This window comes from Liolophura sinensis, chromosome 1 (genome assembly GCF_032854445.1).
Source record: "Liolophura sinensis isolate JHLJ2023 chromosome 1, CUHK_Ljap_v2, whole genome shotgun sequence".
NCBI classification, from domain to species: Eukaryota; Metazoa; Mollusca; class Polyplacophora; order Chitonida; family Chitonidae; genus Liolophura; species Liolophura sinensis.
In genome coordinates, this window is record NC_088295.1 from 46,614,312 (window position 1) to 46,635,663 (window position 21,352).

A 21,352-nucleotide genomic window follows, 5' to 3' on the forward strand; every position below is an offset into this window, starting at 1 on the left:
GGAGGAAGTTGCAACTTCCTGGCTTGGCCTTCAGCGTGAAGGGGATAGTGCAGCGACTGGTTGACTCGTATCAGTTTTATGGCTGGGGCGGTGCGGCTTACTTGCCTTCGGTAAGTCGTCTCATTGAAGCAGCACTAGATAAAAGAGAGGTCCGTCCTGCAACAAGGAGGTGCATTACATACACCCTAAGGATTCCTTCGTCGTCATATGACTGAAAAAATGTTTAACATGACTTTAAACCCCAAGCACTCACCCACTCACATCATTAGTACACACCAGCTGCGGGTTCAAGGGAATGCCCAAGGCTGAGTTGCACTCTCTTACTTGTAAGGCTAGGTTGACAATAGGAGGCCAGCGACGCTCGTGTGGCTATTTTCACAGTATATCGCACAAGTATAGTGTGCACATCTGCTTGTCACATTATGGGGAAAGACCGCTTCGGCCTCCTAATAGAGCGTCCGCCTCGAAGTCGGGTCATTCATTCATTTATTTGATTGGCGTTTAACGCCGTACTCAAGAATATTACACTTATACGACGGCAGGCAGCATTATGGAGCTGGGCGGGTTATACCGAAGACTTTAAATGTTGATGTCTCGCTGTGCGCTCAGTACTGAGAGGTTAGAGTAAGGTAACAGGACTGTTGGGCTCGGTGTCAATATGACGTGGGTGGCCTGTCTGGAGTCTTCTGCATGATACTTCAGAGGCGGTAGCATGAACTCACCCTGCCGCAACAAGACATGGTATATGTATCAAGAGCTAATGACTCCTCCTCGTCATATGCCTGAAAAAGTGAGTGAGTGAGTGCTTGGGGTTTAACGTCGTACTCAACAATTTTTCAGTCATATGACGACGAAGGAATCATTAGGGTGCATGTACGTGTAATGTGCCTCCTTGTTGCAGGACGGATTTCCACCGCTCTTTTATTTAGTGCTGTTTCACTGAGACGACTTACCGAAGGCAAGTAAGCCGCCCCGCCCGAGCCATTATACTGATACAGGTCAACCAGTCGTTGCACTATCCCCTTCGTGCTGAACGCCAAGCGAGGAAGTTACAACTTCCTCTTTTAAAGTCTTAGGTGTGACTCGATCAAGGATTGATCCTGGATCTACCGGTCCCGAAGCGGACCCTGAAAAAGTGTCACGTACATAAATACATATGTAGCAAAGTTGTGGAAGGCAAGTGGTGTCGAGCTGTTGTTGTCACCATGGTCTCACGAAACGTGAGTGCGATTTCTAGGTCCTAGACCGGGTTTGAACTCGCATCGCATATGTGCAAGAGATGGAAAGACAAACATCTTCACCACTTGGCCACGGCCCGCACTCTCATAATCACATTCTGTTGAGAGCGACGCTAAAACCTGAGACAACAAAGAAAGAAACCAGTCAAACCAGTACAACTCGTACATTGTCAGGAGGCGCCAGCTGAGATGGATAGCTACATGAAAACCACTAACCCATTATACCTTCTTACAGAGGTTTCCTGCATTACTCACTTTTGATGCTCCAGTCAATACACATGCCATTATGCATGTGTGAATTACACCTTGGCTTTACTTAGATGTGCAGATTTCCGTCAAAGTAGGAGTGTTCAGCATACACATTGTCTAGAATAAACACGAGAAAATAAAGGTAAAACTAGTGCAATCGTTTAAATAATCGATCAAAATATGATATAACAATTCCCCAAGGAAGGGGTTGGCATTTTCCCCCTCTGATCACAACACCCCGACCAAACACCAGTCTTGGTCGATATATAGTTGTTTGGTTTTACGTAGTTCAGGACCTTACTTGGGTCAGACTCATTAAGACAATGGAACGTTATAGTCTTTGTATCATAGGAGTGAAACATCTGCTGCAGTCGGAACGGATCCAAACAACAGGGGAGAGTATACGGCTGAGAAATCTAGTGTAGATTCCTGTCGGTAAATCCATCGTAGCCTCATCAATTAAATCAAAGCTGGGCTTTGTTTGACACTGCTCGATGCAGTGATCTTAATGACTAGACAGTTGCTGACAAAATGGTCTTAATGACTATACAGTTCCTGATACAGTGATCTCAATGGTCTTACCGCTCCTGATAACAGTGATCTTGATGGTCAGACAATTCCTGATACAAGGATCTTAACAGCCAGACAGTTCCTGATACAAGGATCTTAATGGCCAGACAGTTCCTGATACAGTGGTCTTAATGACCAGACAGTTCCTGATACAGTGGTCTTAATGACCAGACAGTTTCTGATACAGTGGTCTTAATAACTAAACAGTTCCTGATACAGTGATCTTAATGACCAGACAGTTCCTGATACAGTGGTCTAAATGGCCAGACAGTTAATGATACAGTGATCTTAATGGCCAGACAGTTCCTGATACAGTGAACCTAATGACCAGACAGTTCCTGATACAGTGGTCTTAATGGCCAGACAGTTCCTTATACAGTGATCTTAATGACCAGACAGCTCTTGATACAGCGGTCTTAATGGCCAGACAGTTCCTGATACAGTGATCTTAATGGCCAGATAGTTCCTTATACAGTGATCTTAATGACCAGACAGCTCTTGATACAGCGGTCTTAATGGCCAGACAGTTCCTGATACAGTGAACCTAATGACCAGACAGTTCCTGATACGGTGATCTTAATGGCCAGACAGTTCCTGATACAGTGATCTTAATGGCCAGACAGTTCCTTATACAGCGATCTTAATGACCAGACAGCTCTTGATACAGCGGTCTTAATGACCAGACAGTTCCGGATATAGTGATCTTAATGGTCTCACAGTTCCTGATATAGTGGTCTTAATGGTCTCACAGTTCCAGATACAGCGATTTCAATGCTGTGATAATTCCTGATACAGTGGTCTTAATGGCAAGACATGCAGTTCCTGATACAATTATCCTAATGCTCTCACCTTTGATACTGTAATCCTAATGGTCAAACAGTTCCTAATACAGTTATCTTAATGTTCAGATAGTTGCTGATGCAGTTATCCCATTTGTATGACAGTTCCAGGTGACCTTAATGATCTGGCACTTTCTGTTTGTTGTTATCGCCATAGTCAGGACTATATTAGAATCTTATGTTAAAGGGTGATGCACTGATATTTTTCAAATGATAAAATCTGCCAAGAGCGCATTATAAAGGTAAACAAGAACGCGTAATTGAGAATAGTTCAGGGGAAAAGTGGAGTGGAAACTGGATTTCTTTCAGTCTTAATACTAATGTTACGTTTTATGAAGGCGTCCATAAATTTGTGAGAGTAATTACATGGAAATTTAGTAACACAAACAAGTAGATTGAGACAAAATCTCGTGGAAAATGCTGACCATGCAGCTGTATTTGTACAGAAATACGTGAATGGTGACAAAGCTACGCTAATTATGCATTATTTATCACTAAGAATACAGAAATGGGGCCATTAGTAAATAAATGCGAAATGGTCACTGAAATTTCAAGTTCATTGTTATCTGCTAACGGGTGATAGCTTGGATTAATCTCAGATGATACCAAAAGTGGAACTAGGCTATATTGTATCTTCATTATCTGAAGTTTAGGAATCAGTTAATGTGACTAATCTTAGGTTCGTTTTAGGACGAACGCAACTAGTTGGCAACATTGGTACTAACTCGTTTGGCGTTCAGCAGAGATTGAATATATGTTAAGTGGTCTGATGTTATAACTGATAAGGTGTAGGGTCTGCACAGTGTTCTCGGCATGGCACTCCTGCAAGTAAGCCAGAGCAAGAAATATGTCCGCATTGGTATGACAAAAACATGGTTGTATGCCACCTTTATGTATTTATTTAGTTATTCGATTGCTGTTTTACGCTTTATTCATGATTTTTTTCACTTTTCACTTATATAATGGCGGACTGAGGGTGGAGGAAACCGTATTACCTGGAGGAAACCTTCGATAGGTACCTGACGAATCGCAGCCGAATCAGCAAGAGCAAGATTCGAACACGCGACCTCATCGACTAAGGGCCTGATAGATGCAGCAAGTATCTCAGCCGGCATAAACAAAGAAACAGGAAACAAATAAAAACAGGACCAAGCCAGCAAGAACTGGATTTGAACACTCTTCGCCACTGGTGGTTTTCATTCAGCAGAACCACTCTTAATTTCCCATTATATTAGTCTCATTTAAAATCGCACATGATGGACATTTTCAATTTCTGACACTCTGCAATATTAATACTACAATACTGATTTTTTATAAACAATATAGACTCTTGCATATGTCAATGTTTTTCTCTCCTTATCAAACTCCCTTTAATAATATAGAATCTATATTCAATATACACAGCAGTTAAATACTAATGTTTCTTTTATACGTTACTATCCGCAAAGATATATAACACTATACTAATTACAACAAATGGGTGAGAAGGTCTGCCTGCAATCGGCAGATTGTCGTGGGTTTCCCAGTTTCCTCCTGCTAATAATGCTGGCCACCGACGTATAAGTGAAATGATATATGTATATAAGAAAAAAAGTTCATTACAACGTCGAATAAACAAGTTACAAATGCTATAGTATAAACCCCTTGGGGGGTTTTGTTCACTCCAGTCATAATCTGTCATCTCCGTATTTGTTAAAGTTTTTTTTTAGTTTTTTTTTATGTTCATGCATTTGTGAAATAAAAAAAATGAAATGAAAAAAAAAAAAAAAACACCACCACCATATACCGCTAAGCCAATGTTGGTGCTGAGTGTGAGCGCTTATTGAAAAACGCAGATCAAAGGGAAACTAAGACATTTACACAATGTAAAAATGATCTCAAGAATGGAGTATGCATGCCCAGAACTGATATGATCGCATGCACAGACACACACGTGCTTTCTGTCATAATATGTATACATTGTTTCAATAATGGTTACAATTTCCGAGCGTTTTTATTTTCTCACATAAATACGTAAATTATATGAAACATCCAATAATAATACACAAATAAAGAACTTCGAAACCAATTATAGTACATTAAATTAATGACCATTTCAAATACAGGGCACATGATTGTCAGCTGATGCAAAACAATTTGATTGATAAATCAAACTTTGGGCAGGCGTAGAACATTAAATATATTAACAAACCTCGCACGGTAAACTGCACGCATGGTTAGTTCCGCGTACAAACAACAGCATGGAGGTATAATCTGCTTTCAGTTTACGACCTTGAAAGTATTGTATCACTGTTGATAGTTCTATAACCATTGATGGGTGATTCGGTGAAGGACAATTGAATTGTACTGGCATACATTTTCAAACTGTGCCAAGCGTTTAACATTTCGCTTGTATACACAGGGGTGCAAGTCGTCGTTTAGTAGTAGTAGATGGTCGAGGTGCACTTTCAATCCCAGCCGTGGACAGGGAGTTTTGCGATATACAAAATCGGAATATACACATCACGAATGTGTAAATAACGGGAAATGCTGATTTAATCTAATAGGAAAGTGTCTTTGTGGCTTAAGGTAAAAAAAAAGCCCATACTGTACCATGTGGCTTGTCCAAAATATTATTCACCTATTGTTAAAACTAACTGGAGGCCACCAATGCCGTCGCTTGTTAGTTTAAGTCCAGCTCATGATGGATTCCTCTCCGGTCGCACGTGTTGAGCTCAGCGTAATGACCCAGGAGTCTGTCACCAATGCGGTCGCTGTGAGTTCAAGTCCATCTCATGCTGGCTTCCTCTACGTGGGAAGGTCTGACAGCAACCTGCGGATGGTCGTGTGTTTCCTCTGGGCCCTGCCCAGTTTCCCTCCACCATAATGCTGGCCGCTGTCATATAAGTGAAATTATAAGAGAGTACGGTGTAAAACAACAATCAAATAAAATTTAAAAAATAATACTAATTTACCGATCACCTTTCTAATCGTATTCCGGAGACTTAATGGCACATCTTTCATCCAGGAACTTTTTTAATTCACAATCGTTCAACTCCTCACATTTTTCCATCGTTCATCCATTTTACACAACTTGACAAACTTGTTTCAGACGTCCATGTTACAGTAAATATAGGCTAATTTTAAAAAATAGCTGCGAAATATTTTTGACAGATCACAAAATACAGTAGGATAAAAGAACTCGAATGTTCACTGTTGTTCACACTGGAACGCATCTTAGAGTAAGTTACATGGGGATACGACAATCTCCATTTACTTTATCTGATCGTGAAGTTCAATAGTTCGAGATTTAAATCCCTGTAATCCACTGTAATCCACAGAGATATCGACGCCAATCGGTTGCATGGGTGCAAACAGCCAGTAGACTACACTTAGATTAGACGCATTCAAACACAAGTAACATCAATATCCAGATGCTATTGGAATACAACTCCGCAATCAAAGTGTCTAAACTACTACTCCCAATTCCCAACACGCCCTCGGTGAAGCTCATTGATATTAGTAACAAAAACTGTTATACGTTTAACCTTCTTGCATTGAGAACGGTAGACATGCGCAAACCGGCGTCCATGGGGAAAGATTCATGATCACGTGTACATGAAGTAGACCGTGGCCATGCAATCCGCATTGGCCACAACTCTGACCCAGTGAGCAGTAAAACCGTCCCGGAATGAGTAGTACTCGTATGTGTCCACTGTTAGTCGCCTCATCACCTGCCAATCTTCACCTGACAGCTGACCTGAAACACAACATCCATTTTCATTTAGTTATTTATTTTCATTCATTATTTACTTACAGAGGCTCTACTGGAGATTTTTTGGAAAAAAATAAAGAAGTGCAAATCCAGAAAAATTGTTGCTATTATTTTAGAATAATCCAGATATAATAATTACCTTTCATAAAACATCTCCATCGTCTGTGCACGTCTTGCCGTTCAAAATCGGTAATAAAGTCATAAAATTTATAATGTTTGTCGCTTTGTAACGTTTTCAAATCTCAGAATCATTTTAACACTATATATAATACGGTGTATGAGTCTGAAATTTTCTGTAAACCATTAAATGTGAGCTATTGTTGCCATATATCAGATTTTGCTTGACCGATCGTTGCATCAATCCTAAAAATAAAATACTACCCACAAAACGAAAAATGGTGAGCTAAGTTTTCTAGTGGGCACTCTTTTAACATTTCAGTCGACTACAGTACGTTCAAAACGTAATAAGTTACTTTTGAAAGAAGTATTATGGTTTTGAGATGTAAAATGAAGTACGTAAGACCTTCGCCCAACATCTAAAAAGTCAACACACTCCATACTCTCTCGTGAAACACACATGTTACACTGTTGATATTTTCTAGAAGAGTTAAAACAATACAGTCAAGTTAAATGATGTAAAGTATGAGTCCCGACACGAATCTCAAAATATTACGCCACGTGAAGATTGCAAACAGGTTGTAGCATAGTGTTAGATTACAAGATTTTAAAATTAACAATGCGGCACACAACACCTAAACGTCTTCATTTGATATGAAATAGCGTTAAATTACAAGATTTTCTACCTATTTTATATTATCACAAGGTCTTGTCTGTGTTTTATTTTTTGTAACACGAACATGTGTACTTCAGATTTATTTAACACATGTTTGTGTTGGGGTAACACATTACTGTGTTGAATGAAGCACAAAGTTATGTCAGATAAAATTGTTTGCGTTGTATAAATTGTCCCTGAATCTTTTTACATTTCATACTGTATTCTTTCATAAGACAAGAAATGAAGCTTCTATATTACGGCCGAAAAAATAAAAATGAAGAGGTGACGTATAGCTGAAATGATACTGCTGTTTACTGTCTAATGCAATTGTTAGAACAATACAGGGAAATGTAAATCAGGAAAATATAAATGAAATAAATCCGTACCTGAAGTACCTGTCACGTCCACTTCTATTGTAAAATGCACTGCCTTATCAGAATGTACAATAAAATGGACGACCTTTTTGTCAAATCCAGTCATCAAAAAAGGATCCGATGGTTTCCCTTTGGTAACTCTATCTCGCCGCCAAACTGCTCCCCAACCTTGTGGCTTCCCAAAAGCCCAGAGATCATCTGTTTTGCCGAACCATAAACCAGACTGAGATTGTCCGGTAACGACATTGCTGTCAAATATACTTGACACCTGGAAAGATGGAAAATATATTAAATATCCTACTAAACATACTAAACGAAATCTATAATGATACGAACTGAATGGTTAATATTTTTAAACGATTGAATAGTTAGAGGTTTTAGACTAGTCTTCTAATATTTACACTTAGTCATTCAGAAGGATCAACTTCCTGGAAGTCGATATTTTTAAACATTTTAGCGTGATATTGGGAGCATGTCTCTCTGCAGACTTCCTTAGAATTTACATACATTACATTTGTGCTGAGCGGTGTCTTGGAAATTGATCTTGCGATTTCGTTTTTCTTAGAGCGTCCATTATAGTTGATGACTGGTATCGGAATGTCTGTTGGAACGCCTAGTTAGATTTGCCCGACTAAATATTAAAAGCATCGATCAGTAGCTATCAGATGCGGATAATACTACTTGAGCAGAAAACAATATCATGCAGCAATTGACGTTCTCAACCGATATTCATCCAACATTTCGCGCGGATTAGCATGGAGTGAAGTGAATTCCTTGATTCAAATTAAATATGTATCTTTAGCGGAGGTATCCTTTGTCGGTCGTGTTAAAATCAAAACCAGGATTGAAAATTTTACCTGATTTCCACCAAGAACCAGAAAACCCCGATATGACGTGAAATCCGGAACTATACGCAAATGTTGGCTGATAGGCCGAATGCCCCAAGTACTTCCGGCCCAACCAAGAGGAGATAACTCATAGAACATTCCATGAGCGTCCATCAAATAGCGTTCCGTCTCCACTTCTCGTATTCTCGTCCACTCTGTCTGCCACAAATGATCATAAGCATGACTGGCTTTAGGCAAGCGGTACGTTTTCCACAACCCGCGATTTAAAGGGTCTTTTGAATCTGTGAATGTAAAACATTTTCGAAAGTTAAATTTGGGTTGGCTTCGCAGGTTTATCTTGTTTCTTTTCACGATAGAAACTGTAGACCCATGGACTAAAATCGATGATAAAGCCAATGACGGGGAAGCAACAGCAGACGTTTCCATAGCTTATTCTTAGTCTGGCTGGAAGGAGAAATGTTTAATACAAATAAAAGAAGACCTGTAACAAATCAGAAAGCCAACTGAAAGCGTATAAAACACCGTGACAGCGAAATTTACAAATCCCTCCATTACAGATAAAGGTACAAAATTCTGCATTTGAGTTCTACAGGTGGACAGAGAAGATTCGGTAAATAACATTCTGAACCCGGTCCAAATGCAGATCGTCTCCAACATTTACTGGATTGCCTCTTACCCCGAGATCAACATGTACACAAACTTTCTTCCAAATCCATGCTGACGGACAGACACACAAGTAATCCCCTTGGCAGATGCAACGAAACGTTCATAAAAAGCAATGAAGGACCGAATATATATATATATATATATATGTATATATATATATATATATATATATCGTGCGACCGATTGATAATTTCAGGTAAGCAGGATGTTACTTCTAACCGTTTACGCACGCACGCGTTAACACGAGTGATTCATGTCTGCACTGATTCTGTCACAAACCTGACTGTGAGTCGCTAGTTTGGCCGTCGAAGACCTTGAGAATGACAGAACGATGATCCCAGCCTACAGCGTAGATCACCTGACCCAGGTTCCGCCTGCCCGTCACCTCGACAAAAGCAGTGTTCTCTAAGATGGTCCAGTCCTTTCCCGTCCCCTGCCACTCAGCCAGCCTGCCTCCGTGCTGCTCTCTGTACCGGCATTCCAAGACATAAGTACTGAGAAAGACTATGTTCCAGTTTCAAAACGCAGATAAATTTTCATGTCTTTATCTTAGAATAACACTTGGCAAGTCTTTCGAATTGTAGCCCAAATGGTCTAAAACTATAAGCATATACATGTAAATCTCATTTCACTTTTCAGTAATTCTAGACAGTGGCGTCTAATAAATTGCAGCTAACATCACTGTATTTTTTTCACATTTACCTTCTTTTATGTGCGTATGTTTACTTTGGGTATTACGTCGTACAATTTTTCAGCCATGTGACGCTGAGGAGTCATTAGGTGTGTGTACATATGCTGTGTTTTCTTGAGTCCAAGCCGCTAAAGTGTTACCGAGGTATCATGCCGAATACACTAGACGTGACACTTCACCCAGTCACATTATACTGACACCGGACCAGCCAGTCCTGTTCACTGGCTCCAACCTCTAAGTGCTGAGCGCCAAGTGTTTGGCATGACCCAACATGGGCTTGTTTTAATCTGATTGCATATTACATATCGCAACAACACAACATCTTGAGTAATTACAGACCAGTGACGTGTAATAAATTGCAAATAATTTACACAATTTTAAGCATTTACAGAAATAGTTAGGATAAAATTAACCTGAGAAAGATTGACAAGAGGCCTGACTCCACCGGTGACCATTTGTCAGCTACCACGTAAACAGTCGCCGCTGTTTCGTTTTCACTCTTTGTACGTGTTGTTTTTTTATATTATAGGAAACGGTCCATACCCAATAAGGTCATTTTCATCGAAGGTGTTGCTTGCCACCACTAGCCTGCCGTTCATCGTGTGCGCCGCTTTGAAATGAGGCTGCTGATTGAACGGTATCTTTAGTTCGTCCACAAGGTTGTATAACTGACTGCAGTTCAGGCGAATGACGTCACATTCCCATAATGGACCGTCCATGTCTAACATGTACACCTGGCAAGTAAATGATCGATTAATTGGCCGATAGGTTGACTTTAAACAAAATAAAAATGAATAAACTTTAAGTTTGCCGATTTGGAAGTTTTGCAGTCATGTCATGGCGATTTTTATTCTGCAAGGTGTTCATCAGTACGAATTGACTCATCATTTTTATTAGAAGAGAAAACATATAAATGATGCAAAATTCATATGAAAGCCTGTGAAATATTACCTGTGAATGTGGCCTTTAACATTTTAATTTCGATTTGTCTTTTAGGAGTAATTTTATTTATTTACTTGTATTTGATTGGTGTTTTACTCCATACTGAAGAATATTTCATTTATACGACGGTGGCCGGCATTATGGTGGAAGAAAACCAGGCAGAGTCGGAGGAGTGGGGGGGGGACCCACGACTATCCGCCCACGCACGGCAGGAGAGGAAGCCACCATGAGCTGTACTTGACTTCACAGCTGGACGGCAATTGTGTCAGGCTTCTGGGTTATTGCGCCGCGCTTGCACGCTTGGTAGGTATTTGAGACTATCCCCCTTGGTATGATGAAAGTATAACACAGTTATGAAGAACTGTGCTCTATATGAGATGGGATGCATGCGATGCAAGTCCCAAATTTCTGCCATGTAAAATTATATTCAAATATAACAACCTTATATATGTCCTTTTCAACATCTTTATGATTTCTCCTCTTTTTAGTGTACATGTATACGACAGTATATTAAAATTCACGAACACTTTGATAAATTTAACACTATTATAGAGTCTCAAAACCACAATGACTTCTGTTTTACTTCCAGCGAAATTAGGTTTTCAGTGTGATCAAGTGGGTACGAGAGGACAATTTTGATCAACGAGCAAAGGGGAACAACTCTAACAGTGCAAATAGTGGACCCGCCGCATGGTGCCAAACCACTGCAGTACACTACAACTCATAAACAGCTGTGCCCCATTCGTGGTAATAATCAGAACACACTTCTCACACATCACAGATAAAAAATATTTTAAACTTTTGTCTGTAATTGCACTGAAAAACATGCAAATATATATACAAAAATAAAAGAATAAAGAAAGTTCATGTAAAAAAAAAAATTACCAAGTGTCCAAGATTGGTGGTAAATTGCAACCAAAGGAATTAGAATACTGGTGTGTACGTGTAGGTGCGTTTCTGTTCTGGTTAGGGCCTTCGTTATACAAAACGGCAATAGCTTAGCACATTAAAATAGGTATGGAAGAGAACAGCTAGAATGTCAGGCCCTGAGATATACCGTAGCTGTCTTAAACTTGAGACAGATCTTTGAGTTAAGTTTGCTTCGTGATCCCGGGGTTAGGACTTCGATATTATACCTGAATTTCTGGAGCCTCCATGTGCTCAGCCGTGGCGGTAATCCGCACGTGCAGTAGTTGAGAGAACGTCCGGATGGTTTCCTTGCTGTCGATGATCCATGGTCCGATGATAATCTGGCTGGTTTCCTTGTGGATCAACCGGTTGGCAAATGTGGACTGGTGAGAGGCTAACTTGGTCAACTGTAACAAATTCAGCATCACATCACCAAGCACAGATTTAAACCACTGAATAATTGATTTATATACTTTAACTATATTATAACTATAAAATTATAACTATAACAATGATAATAATAATATATAATATATATCCATGTAAATCCTTATATAGTAGCAAATTATACGCCCAATCATAGCTTAATCAGAATTAGGTAAATAACAAACGCAGTGATAATGCGAAGCCTATTACTGTATGCTCAGTGCAGCTTTAGTCGAAGAACACTCAGATGTATATATATATATATATATATATATATATATATATATATATATATATATATATATATATATATATATATATATATATATATTGGCATCCGATTGCAACTGAAATTCGAATACATATCGGTTTGTACGTATGGGAAAAAGTGGGGTCACTTTCACAAAACTTCATAAGTCATATAACATTAAAACCATGCAAAGGGACCAGGTCTCGGGGTTGCTTAGTCCACCAGCAGAATCCTACTTTCAAAATGAAGAATATAATAAAAGACTTGAGTAAAACCAGAGCAGCGGCGACATTGTCATAATTAGCAATTTACCTCAGTTAGCGTATTATTCTAACTCTTCGTGTAAATGCTTAAATATAGTAGCAAATAACACGCCCCCTAACATTAAACGTATACGTCTAACCGTATATATCTGACACACATCCCGAGTTAACATTTGACTCATCGCTCATAAAGGTCAAAAGCATGATATTTTATTGCCAGTGTGTCTAGATTTTCTGATATCTTGGCAGTAATATCGACATTTTAGTATTAAATGATTGAATTTCAGATAACTGGAATCTATTTGATGTATTTTTTTCCTTGATGTGGATTTAATGCCGCACCCATTAATATTTCACTTATACACTGTAGAGCCCGAAGCTTATCACCGCCCTTAACCACGTACCTAGCAAACCGCCTGACTTAAAACCGCAACCGAAACTGCGAAGTCCGAATTCCAGCATACGACCTTAGTCATCAAAGTGCCCAACTGCTCCTGTTACAGCAAGTTGACTGAGTCAGAAGTGTCTAGACAAAATAATGTCTACAACATTTGTCCCTTAGCTCAAGTCACAAAAGCTGAAAAATATCCTTCTATATTTTGTATCAAAACAAAAGCCGCACGAGCTATCACAATTATTATCAATATTTCATCTCTTAGCAAAGTCACAAGGGCTCTCAGATATCCATATTTTGTCTTAGCAATGCGAGACTACATCGTGACATTGTTGTCAACATATAGAATGTCACTGTTTTGGGTCAAGCCAAAAGTTCCATATTTTTTTTTTAACCATATCACGGTATTGTGACATATACATGTATTTTGTAATACCTCACCTCCCACATTATGTATGTTACATGCACATTTTGTCCTCTTAACTTCATGAGACGACATCGCGCTAAATATGTTACAAAATGTCGTAATGTGCCGTAAATAGGAATGTTAACGATATGACAGCGATAGAGTGCCGGCCTTCGATACTTTTTCATAACATAGCCTTACATGACCAGAGCTCGTACTTTCATTTTGGAAACCACTGTCTCTTTGTACATAGAATTAAAAGGAAGATATTATGAAATATAAATTCAATGTATGGAGATGTGGAGAGTGGGTAGAAGACATTGGATATCATGTAAAAAGATGCTATTTTAACGTCTGGTCAATCTACCCTGCGTGGCACTTCGGTGACTTAACGTGTTTTTTATACTATAAAATGCAATGGTTCGTGTTTTCGTACTCAATTTCTTTAATAGAAAAAGGCCGTCAGAATCCAAAAATAAGTATCATAACTCTCAAAAACGCGTAACAAAAAAACTGCCTTAGCAGGACCTGGATTCGAATGTGCTATATTGTTGGCTAATAAGCCATCTGTGTTCTGCACAATGATTCCCCTTAATCGGCTACTATCGTCTTTCTTACTACCCTTTTTTATTGACTCCGAGACTATTCGTATCTTTATAGTATTTAACCGCCCATGGTTCAGGTTAGTGACTTACTGTACACCTCAGTACCTAACCTACATGCATGGACTATATGCATATATCATCATTAACACCAAAGATCTGTTGACACGAAATCTTAAGGTGTCGCTTGTTGACCCGATTTTAAAAACAAAGACTTCCCCTGCCGTCCGATCTATGTGTATAGTTCGGACCAGACCACAACATAACGGAAATATCAGATGGTATATAATGGTTTTAGTTATGAGGTCTGTGTCCCCCCCGCAGAGCACACCATTCTTAGGTGTATTTATATAGTAGGTTGTGGTAAGCTAGTCTCACCAGGTGTGAATATAGCTGATCTAGTCGCACAGATCTACATCTGTTCTCAACGTTTTGTCATGCTTTCCTCATCTATTTATAGAGCTCGTCTCAGCGCTCTGCGGCTCTGTGGGGATGACATTCTAACCACATTCAACTCCTTTTTCATTTTCGCCTTTTTCATATATACATATACTTTTTTTTATACAACTGGGTATTTCTCTGCGGTTATAAGAGTCACGTGATCGTACCACACTTAAATAAGTAAAAAAATATTGCGATTCCATAGATTTCTCAGATGATAACCTATTGCTCATTTAGGCATCTTAGAAGAGCAATGTCTCCTCTAGGCTGGAGATTTAAATTTTTTCATATTAAATTTAATAATTAATATTTATTATTTTATTTATTTGTTGTTTTGTTTTCTTCACATGTATATATTTCATTTCTTTATGTTTATAGAACTGGTGCTATCGTCACTATGGTATAAACTGATTTGCGTTTTTTCTCTAATTTGTCTTTGTTTCATTCAAGTTCAAATCGGTTAGCGTGCTAGCGCAGCGTAATGACCCAGGAGACCTCTCACCAATGCGGTCGCTGTGAGTTCAAGTCCAGCTCATGCTGGCTTCCTCTCCGGCCGTACGTGGGAAGGTCTGACAGCAACTTACGGAATGTCGTGGGTTTCCTCCGGGCTCTGTCCGGTTTCCTCTTCATATGTGAAATATTCTTGAATGCTGCGTAAAACACCAATCAAATGAATGAAATAAATAAATCTTTGTTTCACTATCATGTGCTATCGGAGTTTATTTTCATAGAGTTTGCCTTCATGGTGTCTGGAACACGGGCAGTGTTTTCTTGCTATGATTGAAACCAAAGAAACTTCCTATCGCCTGTGGAAAACTCCGCGTTGTCAATTGCGTTGTGTGGATAAATGTATGTTTATATAGTTATTTATTTCTAATGCGCATTGTACATATTAACGACTGTGGTCGGATTAACGTCCATGTTTGTCTGGCTTGTGAGTCCTATTTCAACTTCTGTTTGTCAGAGAACCAGCGTTTAGCATTCAGTAGAGTCCAAACTGGTAACCGGCGATTGATGAACTGAAATAAACCGAGTACTAATAGAAAATATATACCTATATCCAGCCATTGCAAAGTTTGGCCACCTTTTGCTTGAAACAGTTTTATACTCTGATTGTTCTGGACAATGCTGAAATGCTTCATAATGGCTGACAAGTCTTCACATGTGTACATATATATATATATATATATATATATATATATATATAATATATATATATATATATAAACAGAAAAAAATAGCTAACATGCATTGATGTGATTAAAATCTTTGCAAGCTGTTTTTCTGACCTAGTTACAAAAAATCGGTCAGGTAGCACATATACTTGCTTTTTGGATGTTTGCAGCCATTTGACCTTTCCGATAAACTGGAGATAAATTTGGAATTAACGGAAACGGAAATGTGTCAAAACAGAGCACAAATAAGAAAAAGTTTATATAAATTGACTAATTAACACTGTAGTTATAGAGCTATTAACAAAATATAGGATACCATGCATTGTATACTTTCAATGTTACTGGGAACCTCGCATGTCGATTTGCATTATGCCTTTTAGTGGTAGTCATTCCCTTCACCAATAAGGTGTACTAGCTTGGCGCGGTGGTTTCCTCCGATATTTACCCTGTTTCCTCCGAGCTATACCCGGTTTCTTTCGGGGTCTACCTGGTTTCCTCTGACTTACAACAAGTTTCCTCTGAACTTTTCCCAGCTTTTTCCAGCTTCCTCTGAGCTCTGCCCGATTTTTTCAGAGTATATCCGGATTTCTCAGAGCTGTACCTGGTTTCCTCTGGGTTATACCCAATTTCCTCTGAACTCTACCAGAGTTCTTCCGAGCCACATGTGTACCCGGTTTTCTTCAAGCTTCACCCTGTTTCCTCGCCAATGAACGTGATCATTCTTGAGTACACAACTCAGACAAATCATAGCACTCAGCCTTGAGATTGTCTGCACATTTGTACGCTGTATGCCTGGGGTCACTGACAGATAAAAAGATACACCTGGCTCCACACGACCAAGATATGCGGTTCACTGATACAGGCCCTATACTTAATCGTATTTCATGTATATAAATATACTTGATGTATACACACGCTAACGACAATTAGCAGATTCATAAATTTATCCTGTTTTAACAAGGGAAAACACCACTGCCTAGAAAAAATATATTTTAATGCTTTAAAACGACAAGGCTTTAAAATGTAACTTCTTGTGCAAATATGCACAAGCTGCTGTAGCAGTACTAAATATGTGCTTGGAGTATAAAACGAGATTCTACCACACTGAGAAATGCTAGGAATTTAGGAAATGCTACTATTTACGCATTTACATGGACAGTTAGAATAAAAGCCTAACTGACGTAATTTGACAAGAGGCCGTATTTCACCGGTTATTTCCCAGCCATCACACGTCAGTTTGGTGCAATGACCGAGGAGCCTCTCGCCAATGCGGTCGCTGTGAGTTCACGTCCAGCTCATGCTGGTTTCCTCTCCGGTCGTAAGGGGAAGGTCTGGCAACAACCTGCGGTTGGTTATGGGTTTTCTTCCACCATAATGCTGGCCACTATCGTGTTCGAAACATTCTTGAGTACGGTGTAAGACACCAATGAAATAAATAAATAAATACAGCGCTGAGAGAATATAGTCAAAGACGTACAGCATAGAGAGTAAGACCAGAGCAGAGACGATAGTGTGGCAAACCGTCACACTAGAATTACTCAAAATGCTGTGTTGTTATCACATTTATATGTAACATACAATCACCAGGACCAGGCCTCGGGGATGCTTAGTCGACCAGCAGAATCCTGCTACGATCTTCTGGCGATCTACTTCATAAAGGAAACAAGCTTCCTGCCTAAAAAGTATGTTCCAAGCTGAGTGAGAAAACATCGTTTCCTACTGTTACACTAGCTGATGTGCTTGTGAACTAACTCTTTGCTTTATATGAGCATAGCTATGCAGATACAGCGATGTAATATAGAAAAGAACATGAGAGTACACCACTTGGACTCACATGTTTTAGATAGGTAATGGTACCCAGCGTGTAAATCCGAGTGACCTGAGGTTATATGTGGGCGTTTATGTATCTTGTTGAATAAAATCTCCACCTTGGATATTTTAATATCTGTGATCATTTTTTTTATATTTATTTGATTGGTGTTTTACGCCGTACTCAAGAATATTTCACTTATGCGACGGCGACCAGCATTATGGAGGAAGGAAACCAGGCAGAGCCCGGGGGAAACCCACGACCATCCACAGGTTGCTGGCAGACCTTCCCACGTACAGCCGGAGGGGGAAGTCAGCATGAGCTGGACTTGAACTCACAGCGATCGCATTGGTAAGAGGCTCCTAGGTCATTACGTACGCTGCGCTAGCGCGCTAACCAACTGAGCCACGGAGGATAACAGCTGCTATAACAACAACTTATGATATAAGATTTGTAATTCCGAGTAACCTGAGGCTAACTGAGAAACATATTTTGATTAACGGCAGCTTATAAACTGGCATCATACAAGATTTGTCTAAATCCGGGTAACCCCGAGATTATATGAGGGCCATATATGCATCGCCACGCTGTATATGGGTAGCTGTGATCAAAGATACCCGAGGTTCATATTTTCGTTGACGATGACTATCATGGTTTGGATAGATTTTTTACGCCTAGACCATTATTTCCCTCTTCCCGGTGTCACTGTAAAACTGCTCCGACCTACTTCCTTACTATATGTACTGTTACTGTACTGCTGGCTCTTTAGTGGTTTGTGTGCAGGTTGATCTGGAAATTAGTCTTGAGATTATTGCCCTAGAACGTCCTTTATAATTGACGCTAATCTCTGTTGTGGAGCCTAGGTTAACATACTCCTGTAAAAACATTAGACAGGGACAACTGCTAACATTTTATGTCTGTTCACGTACATCTCCCAAACTATATCTCTATAGCAATACTACAATGTCTAGCAGGTGGCAAAGTCATGTTAGTGTGTTCTGTTTTAAACCTTTTAGGTAGTATACTCTCGAAAAGCAAATGTGTACTGTTTCGTACATGAGTGTAAAAGTAGCTCACATGCAAGGTAAACAAATATGCGGTACACAATTTGGCATACCCAGATTTATATGCAATGTACACATTAACGTGCCTGTGTAAATTAGTTACAATTAATGTGTGTACCTTTAGTTCACACATTATAGCTTTAGAGAAAGCTATACCTGACGTAGGTTGACATTGATTTGACCATGACCTCTAAATGCTGAATGTCAAGAGAAGACACCACGAAGTCAAGTTATTTCAAGTTATTTCTGAGATTACGCAGGGCTTTAAACCCAGTAACTGTTACCCTCAGTTAAGATAAAACAGGCCTTGATTTTATAGCTCTGATAGAAACATACTACATGCATGCGTACAATTTACTATTCATTTATATTCTATAACAAAATGATATACGGATTAAAGGTTGAAGAGGCCTGGGAAGTGACCACACATTTGTACCGTGCAAAATATTTTACCACAGAGTTGTCTTAAATATAGATATTTCACTGAACTTCTCAGTGCTGTAAGAAGAAATTTTAGAAAGCCATTTCAAGTTTTACATCTTTGTATTTCAGCTGTAGATTCGAACTTGAGTTCTCTTCAGGAAGGTACAAGATCAAAATTGCAGGTGTAATTCATGCACAACGACTTGAAAATGAGGGTATTCCCTTCTTTTGCTTTTCTCGTCAGTACATTTCTCCAGATCAAACCACACAGTATTTTACATACACTGATTTATTTCGTAATTTCACTGCATTTTTCACTTGTGTGATGACAATCGTTTATTTATGGATTTGGGAAATCAGAGTACAGGGTAATTCAACGACGTTGGCATGTTGCTGACGAACTTTCTCATCATATTACATATCACCCAAGGACAGCGAGTGAAGGAGAAAATCCTTCCCAGCCGGGACCGAACCCGCACCCCAAGTGTCCTAGCGCCTGAATATCATGCAAGCACTTTATGACCACTCGGCCACGACCCGTTCGTACATGTAATCTGAGACCAGCTTTTTGTATTAAAAAGGTGATTGCTAAACTATGGAGTTTGGTTTAAAAGCCCTGTTTCATCTTACCTGCATGTTTTTGTCAATGGAATAGAGACCGGTTCCATTCCCACCATCGGGCACGGACAGGTAAGTGACCATGTAAAGCTTCTCCAGCCATGGCATCAGGGCACCAATACCGCATTCGGATCTTTTGTGGGCGCTGTCGGCGAATACTGCCAGCTGAGGGAAGATCCCCTGGGATTGGCTGATGTGCTGTATGTTCACGGTTGGTCCGTAATTCGCGACGCGCCCGCGACTACAACAGGCAGACGAATTGTCTTTTTCCACCGGTTTAGAATCGGCACTGACGCGCGTGCGCCCGGCCACGGTTTTGTATTCAGGCTTGCCTGTGTTGTGTCTACCATCGATGATGAGTGACAATTGTAATATTAACGCTAGGGCTAAACTTCCTTCCTTGTGATAACCCATGTTGTTGTCTTCAGTCCTAGCTCCTGTCCGTCTGTATACGGTATACAAAACTGGAGGGGGTTGTTACGGAATCGCCAGACTCACTTAGGAGTTCCCAACCACTGTGCACGTTCAGCACACCATTTGTTTGAACAAACGGATCTATTTGCGACGGCCACAACTAAATTTGGACTTCATTGTCCATAAACCGTGTGGCTGTTCAACATCAACGGCGCCTTATAACAAAATTTCCGATCTGAAGAAACGTTTCACCGTTTTTGAAGTTTAACTATAGGCACTACGGGAGACTGAATCAGGTTTTCCTCACGAATATTTTCACCCTGTTCCAGCTAATGATGCAAACGAATTCAAATCACCTTCCGTTAACGAGTACCAATATCGGCATCCTCTTCTTTGTTAATGTTTGGTGTTAATCATATGCGATACCTTTATATTTTCATCTTGTGCAAGCTCATGGTGCCAAACGAATTCAAATCACCTTCCGTGAACAGAATATGCAACAAGCTTATATGGCGCCTCAATATTCAGCAGAAGCCATGCAGTGTTTGAGAAAAAGTTTTATATAAGGGGGTGTACACGAAGTTTATATGTACATTCATGAAGTTCGAAAACTAATTTCTATAAAATGAACTCCAGCTGTAATAACTTTCATCTGCAATTCTCCCTATATATTTTATTGCAGTGTCGGCTTAATCCCAGCTCAGAGCAGGGCATATATAATAGTCAAAAAATCTTTTAATATTAATAGAAAGTCTGTTTTATGAATGACGCTAGAATGTGTTCTGCTATTGCAACAGATTGTTCTGTTAAATATAACACAAATATGCTATGAACTCAACATAAATATTCTATTAGATTAACGGGATATTATGTTGAATATGACAGAATACATTCTAGCATCACTCAGACAACAGATTTTCTGTTAAAATTATCAGATGAATTTTTTTAGTGTATGCAATCTTATATCAGCAGAAAATATCAACTGGGTGTAAGCAACATCAGAAAAACCTTGAAAACTGAATCTAAAATGTATTTATTATTTGTGAAATAGGGAGAAGGACCGAGAAAAGTGCAATTAAAAGTTCAAATTGTAAGTTGAGCTTTATTGGCGATATTTATTACACACATGTATAAGATGCTATAATCATACATTTATATACATTATCTTCATGTAATTTTATATAATTATGATTAACATTAAGCAGTCAAAC

General features: G+C 39.3%; 1 protein-coding gene across 1 annotated transcript; it reads right to left on the minus strand.

Annotated features, from left to right (window-relative positions):
• Nucleotides 1–6,385: 6,385 nt before the first annotated feature.
• Nucleotides 6,386–20,141, minus strand: LOC135461436 (uncharacterized). The gene is made up of 7 exons (XM_064738542.1): nt 19,740–20,141; nt 12,083–12,262; nt 10,548–10,738; nt 9,593–9,780; nt 8,657–8,928; nt 7,812–8,067; nt 6,386–6,635 (listed from the first exon to the last, which is right to left on the minus strand). Exons 1-7 carry the CDS (start codon nt 20,139–20,141, stop codon nt 6,484–6,486), a joined length of 1,641 nt encoding a protein of 546 aa, XP_064594612.1. The 3' UTR covers nt 6,386–6,483.
• Nucleotides 20,142–21,352: the final 1,211 nt, after the last annotated feature.